The sequence below is a fragment of the Pelodiscus sinensis genome, chromosome 5 (genome assembly GCF_049634645.1).
Source record: "Pelodiscus sinensis isolate JC-2024 chromosome 5, ASM4963464v1, whole genome shotgun sequence".
Classification (NCBI taxonomy): domain Eukaryota; kingdom Metazoa; phylum Chordata; order Testudines; family Trionychidae; genus Pelodiscus; species Pelodiscus sinensis.
Window position 1 is genome coordinate 83,546,462 of NC_134715.1, and position 19,628 is coordinate 83,566,089.

At 40.6% G+C, this 19,628-nt stretch overlaps 1 protein-coding gene across 5 annotated transcripts in view; it reads left to right on the forward strand.

Annotated features, from left to right (window-relative positions):
* DLC1 (DLC1 Rho GTPase activating protein) overlaps positions 1-19,628 on the forward strand; it is a 381,113-nt gene that overhangs the window by 101,352 nt on the left and 260,133 nt on the right. For all 5 annotated transcript variants that reach the window (XM_075930378.1, XM_075930377.1, XM_006113504.4 and 2 more), the window contains 2 exons: positions 6,241-6,390; positions 9,219-9,359. In XM_075930378.1, coding sequence (XP_075786493.1) covers positions 6,241-6,390; positions 9,219-9,359 — 291 coding nt within the window. The remainder of the gene's footprint in view (positions 1-6,240; positions 6,391-9,218; positions 9,360-19,628) is intronic.

Here is a 19,628-nt window from a genome sequence, read left to right on the forward strand (position 1 = left end):
GATTGTCAGTGTTCTTGCGGAAATGCTATTCTGCTCCCGTTCAGGCAAAATCCCTCTTGCGCAAATGCTTTTGCGCAAGAGGGCCAGTGTAGACAACGCGGTGTTGTTTTGCGCAAAAAATCCCCGATGGCGAAAATGGTGATCGGGGCTTTCTTGCGCAAAACCACATTTAGATTGGCATGGACACTTTTCCGCAAAAAGTGCTTTTCTGTTAAAAGCATTTGCGGAAAATCATGCCAGTCTAGACATAGCCCTTATGTATAGTACCTAAAGCATTATTATGGAAGCACCACCCATGGTTCTATAATAAAGGTAGCAACTTTTTAAATTGCAAGTGTTGAAAATCATGAGGCAGCCCTACTCCTATTCCCAAAAAAATGAGATTGGCTTAAAAATCATGAGGTTTTACAAAATACTAATGGATAATTTTTGTTTTGTTTTGTTTTGTTTTGTTTTCAGGTTTGGGTCTCTATAGTGTACACACTTCACTTCGTCTGATTTTTGTTTGTTTCTCTGCAATCATGAGGACTAGACATTTATTTTTTTTAATGAAGACATGAAGAGATTCTCATGCAATCTCTTGATTCCGCCAGCTGGGTTTCAAGAAAAACTCTAAATCTCATACTCATTCCCACACACACACACTGAAAGCATATTTCTGCTTTTTGAGCTAGGGATGAGATTCCCAGCTCCAGGAGACACACATGAACTAGCTCTCATTGTGCTTGTACACTAAAAATAAGAGCACAGCTGTAGCCTTAAAAGTATGCATTCCTCCAGGATACTAAGTAGGTACTCTGGGAAAGTTAATCCCTCTGCCACTTACACTGACACAGCTTCAGGCCAGCTCAATCAGAGCTAGCATACGTGGGTCTCTGTAAACCAGAATTGATACCTCCACCTCTTGAAAGGTGGATATAGCTGAAGAAAAGCTGCTGTACAGAATTAATTTTCTAAGAATTTACAAGTAAATTGGTTAATTATGTTGTTAAAATTAATTAAAATGAGTCATTACAAGATAGTTTGCTTAATCTGAATGTATTTAACAGAATATTTCACACGCTCCAGCATTCACTTGTAGTAAAAAATTAACTGAAATCTTGTTTAGAGGCTACATTTTTTTCAGCATTATGGGCCTTTTCCCCATTTTTTCTTATTGAAGAGAATGACAAATATTCTAGTACTGTGATTTCATGAAAAATTGCCCTATTTCAAAATGACTGCCCTCTGCTATTGTTCACAATGGGATTGAAGTCACAGGCTGCTCCTAATAAAGATGGCTGCTAGGCTCACTCTCAGAGGAAATAAAGGCATAAGGATACCTATTTTTAAAGCAGATTCGGAAAATGAGGGTAGCTGTATCTTAATCATGTAGAAATTTCAGTGTGAGATAGTAGCGTCCTCTGATGGCTAAATCTTCTATCATGAAATTTAAATGCAAAAATAATTATCATTAATCCTAATGTTTTTATTTTTAAAAGATTCCCTTTTCACCAGATCTATTCTGGAGAAAGGGTAGAAAGGTAGGAACAAAAAAGGTGGTGGTGGAGGGGGCAGGACTTCAGTAGAGAGTGGGAAATTGGTGTGTGTGTACAAAGGAATGTGGGGAACATGTATAGAGGGAAGTGCAGGAGAGAGGGGGAAATCTAGGTGTAGGAAAATGTGGGACACAGCAAAGAGAGGATATCTCGAGTATACACTTCAGCTGTTTCTTTCTGTTCCAATGAAACAAAACAGCTATACCCAGCTTAACTGACTGGTATTTTCTGAATACTCTGTGCTTAGGGTTGCCAGGTATCCCGTTTTAGATGGGGACACCCTATTGAAAAAAGGACACTGGTGGTTCTGGTCAGCACCACTGATTGGGCCATTAAAAGTCTGGTTGGCAGGACCGTGGGGAAGGCAGGTTCCGAAAAGCATCCGGCATGTCCCTCCAGTTGGTAGGCAAAGAGGCAGACATAGGGGCTCTGCATACTGCCCCTGCTTCAAGCACTGACTCTACAACTCCAACTTGCCAAGAACTTTGGCCAATGGGAGTTGCAGAAACAGCACCTAGATCCCCCTGGCCACCTCTCTGGAAGGACATTTTACTGCTTCCCAGAAGCCACCTCAGGTAAGTGCTGCCAGAGCCCACACCCTTCACCCATACTCCCCACTCCCTGCAACAGCCCTGAGCTCCCTCCCACATACAACATTCCTCCAAGAGTCCCCACTCTGCACTCCCACCTGCACCCCAAACCTCTGCCCCAGCCCACAACCCCCTTCTGCACCCTGAATCCCTCATTTCTGGCCCCACCCAGGAGCTTGCACCCTAACTCCTTGCCTCAGGCCAGTGAAAATGAGTGATTGAGTGAGTGTGTGAGGGTAGGGGAGGGCAAGCAATGAAGGGAGGGGAGAAGGAGTAGGCAGGTGGGTGGGCATAGATACTCATAGAAAAGGGGCAAAGCAAGGGTGCTTGGGTTTTTTAAAGTAGAAAGTTGGCAATCCTATGTGATAAAATATCAATAAAAGTAAAAATAAAAGAATAAAAATGGATATTAAATAATTGCAAGTCTTTAGAAATATCCCAGGATAACTTTCCCATTTGAGTTTCATGTTTACTTCATCACATATGGAATTTTAAACTTCCTGGGAGTAAACTTCATTAAGTTTGAGTTAAGGTTGAGAGCAGATATCAAGGTAAAATACATAATATTGCAACTATTCCAAGCATTGTAAACATAAGAAATTCAAATTTAAGATTACATATAATAGAAACCCAAATGTATTAAGTTGTGAAAATGCACAAATAAGTACCCCCACTATTTGCACAGAGCAGAGTGTTTAGACCAGGGTGAGGGGTTTAAAATATAACCTGGGACCACACATTGAAGTGCCTTAGTCACGATTGGATGGTTAATGCATGGTTGCAATACATGGCAGAGTTAGTGTTGTTTGGGTGCTTTTTCATGCTTGAGCATTTTTTTATTTCTTTTAATGTAACCTTATCTCTGACTTTCCTAAGTTTCTAAAATGTTTGGTTTAGGAGTATTTGCAACATCCAATATACCCTCATACTTAATCCTTTTTAACATATCTTAGTTGGTGTGACAAAAAACTAAAACTTGCAAGAACATTTTAATACATTGTGACCTAAATTGTTCCCTTTCTGAAGTCGTGGAAAAATTTTGAAACATTGTAAAATTAGTTCCCTGACAAAAACATGCCAAGACTTATTTAAACATAAGAATACATATAATTAGTTTACCTGATTACAACAGATGTCACAGATGGGAAAAAGAGAAGTATATGGTCATATAATTAGACAGCAACATAAAGAAAAAACATAAGGGACCCAAATTTAGGTACACAGGTATCACCTAACATTTGAGAGCTTGACTTTGTAGTCTTCACTTTTTTAATTTAAAAATCTAACAACTACTGGATATTAACTATCATTTTGAAAATAATTTGCAATTGGAAAGAAAGATCAGGAGGACAGTGTGTGAGGGTAAAGAAATATTGTCACTTCAAAGGGAACATAATGGATTGTTAGTGTCTTGCTAACCTCAGATAAAATAACAAGTTGGTAACAAAATCTCAGAATATATACATGAGGGAGATATGGAGAAGATGAAGAAGCCATAAAAGACTTGGAACTTCATTTGATCATATCAAGGCTAAAATTGTTTAAACATACACTAAATAAATATTATTAGAGGATTAATATATTTTATTGGATTGCTAAATCAAGAATAGCTTTTTGATTTTTTATGGTCTACTTTAATTTGTATTGTTATAATTGTTAGGCATTTATGAAAGAGACAAAAAGTAATGGTAGAAATACACAATGAATCATGCTGAAGAGCAGTGCAAATGGAAAAGTCTGGGTTTTTTTTAAACAAACAAATGAAAAACTCCTCAACCAGATGCTGTTCTGACTCCTATTCATGGAAGTACTGCAATAACACGGGCCTTACTTAGAGGCCTAAATATATCTTTGTTTTCAAAAGGCCCAAACCCTTATCCCATGCATCAAGCCTAATTATCCTTTCCAGATAATAACAATAAGGCTTATTATAACTATAATAATGCTTTGCCACCTCTTAATTATAAGTGATTCCTCTCCAATACTACCAATCCACTTCATGAAGAGCCAGACTAAGGATTTGGGGGAGAATTTGTAACAGGATTATTTAAGATAAACTCCTCTTGCTGCAGATATGCAGCTCATTTGCTTTTTCCTGTCAAGTTTTATAATCGTTTTATATTGGTTTACGTTTTCAGTGTTAAGATTCCAAGGAAAAATACAAATGTGTTTTTAAAAAATCAGGGTGATCTTGTGGATGTAGGCTTTTCTATGTCCCAGAGTGGTTCTGCTTCTATGGCAGCTGTGTGCCCCTCTTTTTTGGAGGAGGAGGAGGTTGACTAGTGAATCAGCTTAGTCATAGTAACAGCAGTCATGCACAACCCCAGTCACTCACACAACGGTATGATGGAGCTGCCATAGAACCACATACTATGTAGAGGACTCTTCACCTGCATGTGCAACTCTGCTGCTTTCTGCATCCATGGAAGCTGGAGACACTATGTCCCCAAACGTACCAGAACCATCAAGTGAAATGCAGAAACTCAGAGGTTAGGGCTGCAGGGGTTCACTTTAAAATTTCCTCACCAGCTTGAAAGACAGTAACATTGTACTGCTATCACTGCTTGCCATGTGGTTTCTCACTAGAGGTTAACACCACAGGTTCACTCTAAACTTTGCTTACATTCCCTGTGCAATTCACACAGCTCAGAGAAAGTTTTACTCAGCTGTCCTATTGACTAGTTAACACTCTACAGGAATTTGTATTTGGTTTCTACTTCTACTTTTCTAATGCCCAACAAAACATTCACTCATTTAGTCTCCATCTCCAGGATTTGACAAAGCATACATAGGCCACATTTTCCAAATGCTGCAGGGGGCTGTAGCACCATAACTTTTTTTACCTTCAGTGAGCATCATCCAAATAATATCTTTCATAGGGTACATCTAGACTACAAGACTCTTTTGAACAAGGCTTTTTCAAAAGAATCTTTTGAAAAAGTCTCTTTTGAAAGAAAGTGTCTAGACTGAAAACACTTCTTTCGAAAAAGCGAGCCGCTTTGAAGTAGGAATAAGAGCCTCCGGAAAAGGGTGCTTTTTCCGGAGGATCGGGGCCAGTGTAGACGCTCTTTTCCGGCTTTTTTAAAAGCCGGAAAAAAGCGGCGGACATTTTTATTTAAATGCCGCGGGGGATATTTAAATCCCCTGCGGATTTCCCTACTACGATAGGTGAAATTAACATGCCCCTTCCGGAAAAGGGGCCAGTGTAGACGAGCCCATAATGTTTAAGGAACTAATCCAGCCCTTGGATCCCTGTCAGTGAAATCCAAAGCAAGTACAGAAGCACCAGGTGAAGTTTGTCCATGCCTCTACTGGTTTGGGGGGTCACATACCAAGCTTCTTTTAAAGGGGAATTATAACTCTTCTTTTTCCATCCGCCAACAAGGGAATGTGCGAGAGTTTCTGGGATGGGAAGCATATGGAGTTTCCTGTCCCCTGTGCAGGTGTCTATAAATACAGCATGTATTTTATGACAAGTCAGAGAGATTTCATGTACAGCAAGATTTTTACAGCCAACATGAAAACGCTTCTAACAATTGGTTTGGTAAGTCCCAACGGTACAGCAGCATTAATGGGTGCCACTGTCAAAGTACATGGTGTTCAAAGATAGCAGAAAAGTTATTTTCTGTGGATTTTTTCTATTTTTATCACAGATTCAAATATATGCCACTCATCTTTGTACATAGTTTTCTTTGTTCATCACAGGGAAAGAGAATCTCACTTCAAATAAACCTAATTAACTATTGGGGGAGGGGTTTGGAAAAGGAGAATAAGTTCAGATAGCCCTTTTGAATGGGAGATTATTCATGAATTGGAGAAATCCCTACATAGTGCATTTATATCAAACAGTATTGTACACATTGTTTCCTGACACATTCCAGTACAAGACGTATATTAGATATGTGCACCAAATGCTTAACTGGCAGTAAGTCAACCTTTTCTGAATGAACAGCCTATTGATGATACAAAACATATTTTTCTTTTTTTCCCCTGAAAAAATGAGAGTTTGCCTATTATTCAATGACTTTTTGTCAAATTAGGGAACAGAGAGCTTTTTATTCTTTCCATGAAGTGCCCTTTCAGAATCAGTAATTGTATGTTCTGTTCCTCAGGAAATGAGAGAAGATCGAGATCGGTCACGATTGGACTCCATGGTACTGCTAATTATGAAACTGGACCAGCTCGATCAGGATATTGAAAATGCTCTCAGTACAGGCTCTTCACCATCCAGCACCCCAACTTACAAACGGAGGCATATACCTGTGAGCCTGTTTGCTAACTCTTTGTATTGTCAGTTTTATTTTGTTTCATTCATTTCTTTTCATCTCTCTCTCTCTCTCTCTCTCTCATATTATTTGGATCGGGCTTCCACTTGCAGATTGCACTTTTCTGTGAAAAAAGAGCTGATACGTGGGAGAATTATGAAACATCCCAGATGAGAGAATGGGAGAACAGCCAAAAATCAAAAGGTGTCAGGCTGTATAATTTGTCATAGTGATAAGAGGTAATAGAGAGTGGAGTTAGAATCACAGTAATGTTGGTCTCTGAATATATGCACATTCCATTAGATTTGCAATAGCTAGAGCTGAAAATGTACATTAAGTAACAGTTTGTTTTATTCTGAGTTATGGGGTCTAACAATTTTTGGGCAGGGAGCCACTTGTGGGCCATTTATGAAATCCTCCTCCGTTAGAATAATATTCTGGCATAATCTTCACTTTTTATTTAGATGCAGAGACCTTTGCAGAGGATAATGTAAAAGAGGATAGAGCAGTTCACTGATGAATAAATTGTAATTTTAAAAGATTTGGTTAAACATGTAAATGTGAAGAATACTACCTGTACTACCTTTTCCAGTGGCTTGTATAATGCAGTAGTTTTGCTAATCTTAACCACCACTATTACAGTCATTTTGCAATTAAAAATAAGAAATCTTAAAGAAATATGTTCGTTTTAGCCAATGTTTGGAATACTTTCTTTTCTAACAAAGTCATCTGCATTAATTCCACACATTTCAATAGGTACTGTGTAGGAGAAAAAACATTTTTTAATATTTATCTGAATCTTAGCATCTTGGCCAGTTGAAAAGCATGTAGTTACTAATATAATATTTTGTTTGTATTATTCATGTTTGAATTCTGTTACTTATACAGAGAAATAGCAAAAAGTTTAATAGCATATTGCATCTAAGCCACTTAAAATATAGAGGTTTTAAAATACACCAAAATTATAAATATTTGCTAATCTCTTAAATGCAGCTGTTCACTATTTAAAATAATAATAATGCTTACTGAGATACTCAGCAGGGGATTTTAACTTGTTCTTAGAAGAAGCCAAATTTCAACTGAAAGAGAAAGTACAAACAAAACACCATAGCTGCTATATATTTGAAATCTTTTAAAAGAGATGGTTTCAGTTGGAGCAGGAGGATTTTGACGATTTTGATTGGTTGTTAAGTAGTGTCTCCTAATGTTTTGCTTTTTAATTTTATTTTTTCTTGTTGAATTTACATTGCACTCAAATATTCAAATTGCATAGAAAGTACTCTCAAATTCACTTATGCTGTAAAGTGTGATTCATCCTTATGCAAAGGACCTACCCAAAATTCATGCATTCACTCACTTAAGACTTAGGAAAGGGGGTTTAAGCAGTACATGAGTTTTTGTGCAGGTTCCCTCCATGCAGGGATGAATTTCATCCATGGTGCCCAATCCCACTCTCCATGCAGACACTGGCAAAAAATTCCATTGACAAAAATGAAATAAATCAACTTTATAGCAACAGGACATAAAACTATCAAAAAAGAATTGCTCTAGTATCTTTAAATATAGCTAACTCATGAATTTTCAAGAAGTTTGAACTGGATGGAAAATATGAAGGGACATTGATGAGTCATATTTGAGTTAATCAAGGTAATTTTTAATTAGTTGTAACTGAAAGAAGTGTGGTGTGTGTTCTTCAAATTTTGCATACATTTTCTCCTTTGTTTTCAGAGTCAGTCTGTGACTTCTGAGGCAGAACCATTTTGAAAGCCAAAGTCGCAGTCTATTAAGACTTCATAATGGCAACTGGTTAAAAATTTAACTACGGGAAGGCTGACCGATCTCCATAAAAATTTGTATTGGTGTAATTACTTAGAGGGGAAAAGATGAGGGATCGAATTAAGTGTTATCTAGAATACTCTGAAAACAAAAAAACATTTCAGATAAAAATTACCATACATTGATTACCAAGACAATCAGTGATGATATTTTCCTTCAGCATGAAAACTGAGCCTTTAGAGGGAAGCAACATACATCAAAACGTGGAATCCCAGATTGTTAACATTATTCTGATACTGTTTACATGTAATCACTGGTTTCCTAGGAACTTTGGTGCTGTGGATATTGTGCAAAGTATAAAAATCTCGTTTCCAAAGCAATGATTGTGTCTACATTGTCTAAATTAGATGTTGCATGATATTTTTAAAAGGAGATGTTTTTATTACACTATTTGTATTACATTCTCAGTTTAACCCTTGGCCTAAATAGTTAAAGCACCTTAACCAGACTACATATGGCAAATGTTCCCATTCTAATGTAATTCCAAAATAACAAGAATCAGTGCCTTTGAATTGCACAAACAGTTAAATGATGACGTCAGCTCAGCTGTATGATGATTAACAGATGTTCACTGAGCTTGCAAATGCTTCCAGAGACAGAAGGTGGGCGCAAAACTCAACACACATACACACACAGGAAACACTGAACATAAGAAAATAATGCCAGACTTCTACAACTCTCCGATTTTTTTTTTAATTCTACGCACTACCATTTAGGGGAATAATAACTTTGATGTTAGTGGTGACATAATTTCAGAACGGCAGCTAATGCGAACCACCTCCTCTGAGAAGAATGAAAGTAATAGTGCATATGTAAGGGAAGAGAGAGAAGAAGGGGGTGTTACTTTACAAAATTCAAATATATTATATTTGAATGTGCCTAAATAAACACCTTGTTTAATGGAAATGCAGACATTTAATTAACATAGTACCTTGCATTAAACAGTTCCATATTAACATGTGCTAAAGAGACATGTACTTTTTTGACAGGATTTGGAATCTGCCTCTGAAAGTGGAGCAGACGTTGCTTCAATAAGTCACTCCAAAACACAGTTGTCCCCTGTTATCCGTGCCTCTGATCTAATATCTCCATGTCCGATGGCTGGCTCTGGAGCTAAACCCAAGGCTGGGGTGAGTTTAGAGCAATGCTAACCTTATTATATATAATGATTATTGGACACAACTGATAAAGTTGATGTGCCACATGCTATACAGGCTGTACAGCAATATACAGTCCCTAAACAATGTAGTGAAAGCTTTGAGTTTTTTATAGATTTCCCTTAACATGTGTCCTAAAATGCAGGATGCAGCTCAAAATGCATGTTATGGCATAGATAAACTAGGCATTTAATCTGGGACTGTATGCTGATAATTGTTACAAGTTTGGTTTTCATGTAAAAAGACAAACTATAATGGCGACAGTGTTTGACTTTGGAAGATAAGATTTACAGCAGCTGTAAAGGATATCTTTCTATGGGATTCAGATTGGGACAGCATGAGTTTACATAGTGGTTGTAGAAGATCAAGACAGACAAAGGAGCTCACTAATTTGGGTGGCTGTCATCACAGATCATAACATTAAATGGTGATGCAATGTTGCGTCACCTCATGGTAACAGGATATCAGCAAGAAGAAATGAGAGAAAGGAATCCACAGACAACAAAAGTAGTTGAAATGATTTCATCTGTGTGTCAGTGTGCAAAGCAATTCTTAGCATTCCCTGTCTCCATTTCTCCCATCAGGAGAATCTATGCTGATACATCCGCACACAAGAATGGGAGATTCTAAGGGCTATCCCTGGGCTAGTCTCACATACCTGATGCAATTTCCTGTAATTTAGATGACTGACATTTCAGAAAAGAGGGTTTTGTGCCTTCAGGTGCTGTTGCAGCTCCATTCCTCGAAATGCCTGTGTGCCCCCAGAAACTCCCAAGTAAGGGCCCAGCTCATTCTGCTCTTCTCACTTCTTCAGATTTTCTGAAGGGTAGATCCTCAGTTCATCAACTGGAGAAGTCTAGTCTTCTCTAAACTCTGTCAGTGCTGGCACAGAACCAACCAGAGAATCTGGAAGCCTTCACCCATTCTGTGGCAGATTCCTCCACTTTTCCCCACTGCTATACCCAAAGGTAATTGAACTGGTAGAGAACTTGGGCCAAAACCTAGAAACAAAAAGTGAGAGTGCACTGCACTGTAATAACAAGATAACTAATGGCTCTTTGTTGCCTCCGTTATGAAGGTTCCAATAAACATGTATGTGGAATTAGGATTCTACACTTGGTTAAAACTAAATCCCATAAAATTAATCATTTGAACCAGTGCATAGCTATAGCAAATCGAGGGCTCTGTATTTTGTCAATATTTGCAAAAAGCACAGCACAAGCTCTTGAGCATAGTACAATTGTTGGGGAACACTGTCTTCCCCATCCCTGTCCCTCTGTAATGAAGAGCAAGTGTCAAAGACTCTCAAAGGTAACAAACAGGAGGGCTACATCTACACTGGCAAGATTTTGCGCAAATACTTTTAATGCAAGAGTTTTTGCGTTAAAGTATTTGCACAAGAGAGTGTCTAAACTGGCATTTGCTTTTGCTCAAGGGATGTGCTTTTGCGCAAAAACATCTGTGCCAGTGTAGACGCTCTCTTGCACAAGAAAGCTCCGATGGCCATTTTAGCCATCGGGCTTTCTTGCGCAAGAAATTCATGTTGCCTGTTACACTGGCCTCTTGTGCAAGAACAGTTGTGCAAGAGGGCTTTTTCCTGAGTGGGAGCATCATAGTTCCTGTGCAAGAAGCACTGATTTCACACATTATAATATCAGTGTTCTTGTGCAAGAAATCCCCACCAGTGTGTAGACAGGTAGCATGTTTTTGCACAAAAGCGAGTGCTTTTGCGCAAAATCATGCCACTGTAGACACAGCCGAGGGGTTTTTTTCCCCCATTTAAATTTCACTACTAATATGTGGGAGCCATTGAACAGCTGACTTTCTGTGATGCTGTGGGATAGACATCACTGGAGCGAGATATGGTGACATGTTAATTCCATGTTTAAAAGCATTTGTTCTTTGGTGACTTTAGCTCTGGGTTAATGCTGGATGTATCTGCATAGTTCTTTTTCTGTGATGTATACTTTTTGCAATTATTCTGTTTTTTCTTTCACGGTGGAATAATTTTAAATACTTTAACATAGAGTATATAGAGGTGTATACGTCTCACACATTTATAGCATCGCAGCAGTCACTCCATGGGTATGTCTACACTACAGCACCAATTCGAACTAACTTAGTTCGAATTAGTTAATTCGAACTAAGCTAATTCGAATTAGCGCATCTAGCCTTAAAAACTAGTTCGAATTAGCGTTTTGCTAATTTGAACTAGCATGTCCACACTGAGTGGACCCTGAACCGAGGTTAAGGCTGGCCGGAAGCAGTGCCGGCAGGGAGTCAGATTAGGACTTAGAGCGTGGAGCTGCTGTCTCAGGCTAGCCGAGGGCTGTGCTTAAAGGGACCCAACCCCCACCCCGGATAGACAGTTCTCAGTGGTACCCCGCTTGCATAGCAGTCCTGGCTTGGAGTGCCCTGAGTGCCCACACTTGGCACATCACAGCACTCAGCCATCAGCCTGGCTGCACTTGCCGCAGGCTTCCATCTGGAGGGGGGGTCAATCAAGGGGCTTCAGGAGAGCTTCCACCCCGAGGAGCCTGCAGAGCCACCCAGTCCTCCCCATCGGGGGCTCATACCCCATTCCTCCCTCACCTCCTTCAACTTACCCCTTCCTAGCCCCCCTTCCTGATGTACAAAATAAAGGACACGTGTTCAAAAATAGAAACTCTCTTTATTGAACAAAACTCAGGGAGACTGGGGAAAGGCGGTGGGAGAGGCGAAGAGAGAGGGTGGGAGATGGGAGGGCAACTAAAATGATCAGGGGTTTGGAACAGCTCCCATATGAAGAGAGGCTTAAGAGACTGGGACTTTTCAGCTTAGAAAAGAGGAGACTGAGGGAGGATATGATAGAGGTCTATAAAAGCATGAGTGGTGTGGAGAGGGTGCATAAAGAAAAGTTCTTCATTAGTTCCCATAATAGAAGGACTAAAGGACACCAAATGAAATGAATGGGTAGCAGGCTTCAAACTAGTAACAGAAAGTTCTTCTTCACAAAGCAAATAGTCAACCTGTGGAACTCCTTGCTGCAGGAGGCTGTGAAGGCTAGAACTAGAACAGAGTTTAAAGAGAAGTGAGATAAAGTAATGGAGGTTGGGTCCATGGAGTGGTATTAGCCAGGAGGTAGAAATGGTGTCCCTGGCCTCTGTTTGTGGAATGCTGGAGATGGATGGCACGAGACAAATGGCTTGGTCATTGTCTTCAGTCCATCCCCTCCAGGGTACCTAGTGTTGGCCGCTGTTTACAGACAGGCTACTGGGCTAGATGGACCTCTGGTCTGACCCAGTACGGCAGTTCTAAGCTCAGGGCTCAGGGTCGGGGGTCTCACTGGACCACCTTGATTTTCATGCAAACCTGCTCGTGGGTGGCCAGGCTGGCAGCTATCCTGCCCTAGACGGCCACGTTCTTGTGTCTAGTGCGGAGGTCGTGGATGAGGTCCACAATGTCTGCACTAGACCAGGCGGGTGCCTGCCTCTTGCGGACCTGGGCAGGCTCTCGGGAGCCGCCAGCCTGGTCCTGGGAAGAGGCGGAGGGCTGGGTGGCAGCGGGTGGCTGGCTTGAGCCATGCCAAGTGCAGGGTCTGCTGGCTGGGTGCTGGCAGGCTTGCACCTGGCATGGGCACCATAGCCAGCCCGTGCCCCTTTAAGGACACCGGGGCCGGGTGGAGGGCAGAAGAGTTTCCCTGGTGGTGCCCAGAGTGGCCACCAGGGAAAGCAGTGAAGGGCTAGCCTCCCACTCGTTCGAATTAAGTGGCTACACAGCCCTTAATTTGGACTAGTTAATTCGAACTAGGCGTTAGTCCTCGTGGAATGAGGTTTACCTAGTTCGAATTAAGCACTCCGCTAATTCGAATTAAGTTCGAACTAGTGGTTCGCGTGTGTAGCGCCTATCAAAGTTAATTCGAACTAACGTCTGTTAGTTCAAATTAACTTTGTAGTGTAGACATACCCCATATGTATGACTGGTTATAAGCCTCAATTAAATTAAAATTAATTTTCAAAATCTTCCCCCACATTTCCCTAAATGAGATCCCTCTTCCTGAAACTTCTCGTGCTACATATCATTCCAGGGTTGTTTTCTGGGAGATTGGTAAATAGGATCACACTAAAAGCTCTCAGATGCTCTGGTTATTTGATCTCACGTCTTCCACATGGTAAGGAGTACAACCCCCAAAGCAGGACAGTGCCAACCTTTACATGGTATACTCTTATCACAGAGGATCTTGTACTTTCAGGACATGCTCCCTGGGCACCCCAGCAGGCAGCAAGCATAGCGCTGATGCATACCATTGCACTAGCTGTTGGCTCAATGAGAGGTTTGCCCCTCATCCTGAAGCCACTGGTTCTTAAAATCTGCTTTCTTTGAATCCCTAGTGTGGAAAAGTTCCCCAACTCTCATCCTCACATACTTTGGCCCGGAGTTAGTCTATTGGGGGAGGGATAGCTCAGTGGTTTTAGCATTGGCCTGCTAAACCCAGGGTTCAATCCTTGAGGGAGCCATTTAGGGATCTGGGGCAAATCTGTCAGGGATGGTATTTGGTCCTGCTGTGAAGGCAGGGGACTGGACTTGATGACCTCTTGAAATCCCTTCCAGTTCTACGAGATAGGTATATCCCCATTTATTATTAATTATTATTATTATTATTATTATTAATATTATTATCTAAACCCACTGAAAGGAATATCCACCACTGGATGCTGTTATCAAGATGCTTAGCTGGCATTCTCCACCCCATACTGCACAGAAAGCAGTTAGAGCCAAGTGTGCATGACTCAAAGGAACAATTTGGCATTGGTGTGTAACACATGTGTGTCCAACACCAGCTGGTTGACTCTTCCCAGAGTAGTCACCAGGGATGTCTATGTGCAGATGGTCTCCCCTGTGAAATCACTGGTGAAATTGCTCTCGCTGTGCTTTTCTATCTATGGAAGTGAATGTTGTCATAGTTTGTTCTGTTAGAGTAGCTGGCTCAGAATAGTTTTATTTTATATCTTATTTCCTGCTGTGGAAACTTGGAAAACTTTTTTTTAATGGGGACTATTTAAAAGGATTTATTTGCTTCTGGAGTAAAACTATTGTAATGCTTTAAGGATTGCAGGTGTTTATTTTTAGTTTATTTTAGGTACTGCTATTTACTAACAACGTGTAAATAATAAAGTATGGCTACACTTAGTTACTGAAAGGAATGGCTAAAAATAGCACACGTATAATTTATATTCAGTTTATTAACATAAAATATATCTAAACATTTAACTCTATTAAGATGTGGACATGTCTCTAAAATGAGGAAACTAACAAATTTAACTGGGGTATGAATTACAAGTATATAAAACTACTAACCATATTAGAACTAGGGATTTGGGTGCTGATCAACCATATCAGATTGTATAGTCACTCTGTGGTAAGAGATAGATAGTCTCTGTTCTTAGATGCATTCAAGACACTGACTTCACCAAGGATAGCCTGGATATTCAAAGCAATGCACAGGGGGGATGACAGACTTGCTGCATCGCTGACCCAGGTGTGTGTGTGGGGGGAGGCTCCGCACTCCTGAGAGTCCCAGGCCCTTCTGAATTACCATGCTCCAGGGCAACTTCACTCTTTGTCAGTAGGTCTGGCAATGCATCACAGACAGAATAAGGAGAGGAAGAATGATACAATGGCTATGGCATTACCCAAGGACAGACACAAGTCCCTGCTCTGCCACAGATTTCCTGTATGACTTTGGGCAAGTCACTTAGCCTCTCTGTACTTCAGTCTCCTATCTGTAAATAAGGTGTTGTAAGGAAAAATACATTAGAGATTGTGAAGTGCTAAGTTTTTTTGCCAGTGGGGTCATATAAGTACCTTAGCCAGACTACAGTCCATAACAAGAACAGATATTGGACTACATCTGTCTTATTATGATAGTGTGCCTCAAAACTGAAGTTGTCTTTTAGGTTTATTTCCTAATTATAGAAGCTGACATCTCCTGATCTATGGGAGAAAAAGGCTGGTTGTACTTTTCATGGCAATTCCTAATGGCATGTTAGATATAAATCCTTTCACTGGCAGAAGTGCTAAAATCATGTTTTCAAAATCAATATTTGAAAATAAAAATATCTTAATTCCTTTAACCACACTGTGTAGGCTGTCCTGGGCTGATACAAAATACTGTGCAACTACAGTTAAGGTATGCTATATCTTATCACTTTAAATATGTAATGTTATTATTTAAGTTACTGAAGCAATTAATTAAAGTAAATGTCATTGACATGAAAAGCTATACAAATGTTACCAAAATATTAAAGACTAGAATATTTACCCAGCGTTGTTTGGGTCCTTAACTCAATTAATTTTTGTTTTTCTTAATTTAAATCATTGGTCTGCCTAGGGAGAAAGGACAATACCATCCTTTCTCACTGCAGCAGCTTGAAATCAGGTGAGAAGCATTTGTTGATGGCCACTGGAACTGTAGTGGATGCAGACGGGGAGGAATGCATGTCTCCTGCATGGGGGACAGACAGACACACAGACAAACTCTCTGAAATCAATAGTAGATAGCTGTTCCTTTCTCCTGGCCCCTGTTGATCTAACGGAGTTATAGCTGTCCTGGTCCTCATCTCTGGCCCCTTGCTTTCCCCCTGAAGTCACTCTTCAGTATAAGGGTATGTCTACATGTCATTCCTCTTTGAGAATAAAAGCAATAGAATAAAAGCAATAGAATAAAAGCAATGAGATTGAAATACCGTCACTATTGAGATATCCTTGCATCTCCATGCTACAAGTACTATAGAGCTGTAATGCCAGGGATCAGTTCACCAGTACTTTATATATTATGGTGGATACCTGAATCTTAACTTTGAACAACCTAAGTTTTAAAAAGAGGTTTTAAAATGATTGTATATTCATAGGTTTATTGGTTTTTATATAATTTTATTTGTAGATATTTAATTTGTTCCACTCTGCAATCTGCTAATAAACAAAAGTGAATAATCTTTTAAAAATTGAAAACAAGTTTCCCTTAAATATCAATAGATTTTTAAAGACTGATTGAATTGTCAACCACTGTGTATAAAATTCTGCTTAGTAATCTACCATGAAAAAGCAGGGATAGCTCTGTGAGACTTGCACTGAGAGCTGTTAATGTTGGGTAGGAGGTAATCCTGGTGATAGTATAGTGTAACCCACACATATACCGAATGTGATTCACTGTCCCCTGTAGTGGAATTTAGACCACTTAGAGAAAGAATGAGTTTCCTCTACAGCCTCAGTTGAGAGCCAGCTGCCTTTCAGCTCAGGCTATAGAGGCTCATGCCCAGCTCCTGAGGCCGCATGTTTGGTTCCACTTGTCAGCATTACAATAGCAACAACTAAAGTTTGTGCTGCTGTGTTGTGATAACTGGCCACAATCACACTGATGCTCTCAAATGAAAGACTCATATCATTCTGTACCTTGGAGCAAATTGCAAAGATTGCACTTTGTCATGTTCTTGCTATAGGCAAGGTTGGGTGGTTAAAGTTACTTTGAGAAATGAATGTTCTATAAATTAGTGATTATTGCAATTCTGGAGAGCCATCAGTCTCACAATGAAATCCATGCAGACTCTAACTAGGCACAGGGGTCTACTTCGCACATCTCTCACAGGATCAAGAGCTAAGCCTATATTAGCTGTGTGAGATATTTATAGGCTCTTCATTAATCTACATAATAACATTTCAGAGGTGTCCCTCTGAGACCTAATATGTCTGCAGCTATGCGAAGTGATGGAAGCAGTGACATTTCTTTTTGTTCAGAATATCACCTGGTTGAGTTGTTGCTGGGGCTTGCAGCAAATCAATAACTAATCTTTGAATACAGTCTTTGAACCAGTCATGCACCCACTTCATTATCATTTCATCCAGACCGCATCTCCTTGGTTTTCCAATGAAGGCATCATGTAGATCTACATGAAAAGCCCTAGAAAAAACAAGACCCCACTAGTTCTCTGTGGCTAACCGCAGAGAGATGGAGCTTGAGCCAGTCTGGTCATTATTTACACCAGTTAGGTTCCCCTGAGAAAACCTAATTTTTCTGCACTGTACTTGATTACTAGGCCAGACTGGTTGGAGGTTAATGAGATAATTAATCAATTAACAGGCAAGTAACTTAAAAAGAGTACAGGAGGACATGCTCAAGATAAAATGGAAATAGCAAGAGAGAGGAGGAGGAGAGCAACACCAGGCGAGGCCAGCCTCAGAAGGGGAGTTTTCTATAGAGACACTTCAATTCCTTTCCTCAGAGGAGAGTTGGGCAGAGCTACAAAGGAGGGGTTGCACTGATACATGCATGGGGAGGGAGTGAAGCAACGTAAAGTACATGCTGGTGTTTACCATCAAGAAGCTCTCATGGCCATTTTTGTTTGTGGAAGAGGTGGGGTACAATAAACATGCCCCGTTAGATCCCCAAACATCACTCTGATGCTTAGAATGTCTCTGGAGTCAGTATGGAACAGTGGAACTGCCAAAAGCATTGTTGAGAGCTCTTTTTGTGTAGTGTATCACCAGGTACGGTCGTCACAGGGCTTCATGATCTGTTGCCATCCAATTTCTGTTCTAAACTTTTTTAGTCACACAGGACTTTGTAAATTACACCTACATGTCAGCCAGGGCTGTCCTTAGGCATATATCATGTATGTGGCTGCATAGGGCACCTGAAAATTTGGGGTACCAGCATAGTTCCTCTTAAGCTATATGGCTGCACACCTTCCCATTAAGCCTCTCACAGAAGCCATTAAGCCCCTCCCCACCAGCCTGAACAGGGAACAGCCATGCCTGGCAGAGGGGAGCCACTCCCCAGCACAGAGCCTCTCAGGTAAGCCTAAGCTCCAAATCGTCTACCCCATCTTGAGCTCCCTGAGCCATGAGCACCCTCCTGCACCTGAAAGCCCATACTGATAGCTCAGAGCCTGTAGCTTGTCCCATACCCCAGCCCCACCCGAGAGACTGCACCCACAGCCAGAGCCCTTGCACCCCAACCCTCTGTTCAGCTCTGAGCCCCTGACCTCCAGCCCCACCCTAGAGATCTTAGCCTCAGCTGGAGCCCTCACACTCCTGCACCCCATCCCCTGGGCCACAAGGATATGCCAGCAGCTTCTGTGAGCAGCACAGGGCCATGGCAGATGTGGGACTGTGCCACCAAATGGGAGCTACCCAAAGTAAGCACTCTGCACCCTAACTCTCTCCTAGACCATGACACTCCGCTCCAGCCATGAGCCAGTTCCAGCACCTTAACTCGCACCCATACCCTGCACCTCTACACCAACCTCCTGCCCTGACCCCTCTCCTGCACTCCAAACTCTTTGCCTGGAGCCTCCTTCCACATTCTGAACCCCTCTTTTAGAAGCCTCCATCCATCGTGCATGTGATCATTTTGTTTTAAATCAGGAAAAAAATCTGTATACAGGGCCCCACAAAATCTAATAGCCCTGAGTCCAGAAGAGAGTTAATCTAGTCCTGATCACTAGGACTACAGGTAAGAAAGAGCAGGTTGGCTACTGCACATCCAGTCTCCTCAGGCAGAGGCCATATTTACAAAACCTAATGCATCAGCACAAGGTATTCTGTGTGAGGGAGAGGATCTCTGTAGGGAACTGTAATGTTTGTGTTGCTAAGAGCAAGATGGGTATAGGCGCATCAGTTAAATAATTCTGCGTAGAACCCTATAAATCCTAAGGACAGTACTGGCTTTCAGCTACCAGTAAGCATTAAAATGCATAAAACAGAATGAAAGCTCAAGCACTTATTTAATGAGATTTTTTTTTTTTTTTTGTAAATGAATGTTTAAACACTCATGAATTTTAATTCATGAATTGTAAAATTTTGTGCTTCTTCCACGGAAAAATAAGCATCCATGAGATGTGTATTGTAAGAGTATACTTCACTGTTACACTGCTTGTCAGAGCTGCCTTGTACATCAAGAAATGGAGTTTAAATGATTCCCAGGAAGTTCCGTCCTTTCCTATTGAGGGAATTCTTGGTACTTGAGATATAACTATGTGTTGTGCTAACGATTCTTAGTAGTTTAGGAAAAAATTCTCAGGTGTATTTAGGCATCAAACAACTGTGCTAGAAGTTACTGTCTTTGTTTTTATTTTCCTTTTTGTGATCTTGCCAGTCTTTCTAAAAAGTAACAATTGAGAGAAGTGGGAAGGTGTGTATATATATTTCATAGTTTCATTAAATTTTCATTCCAGTTGAACAGCTCATTGGACCATCGTCCTTCTA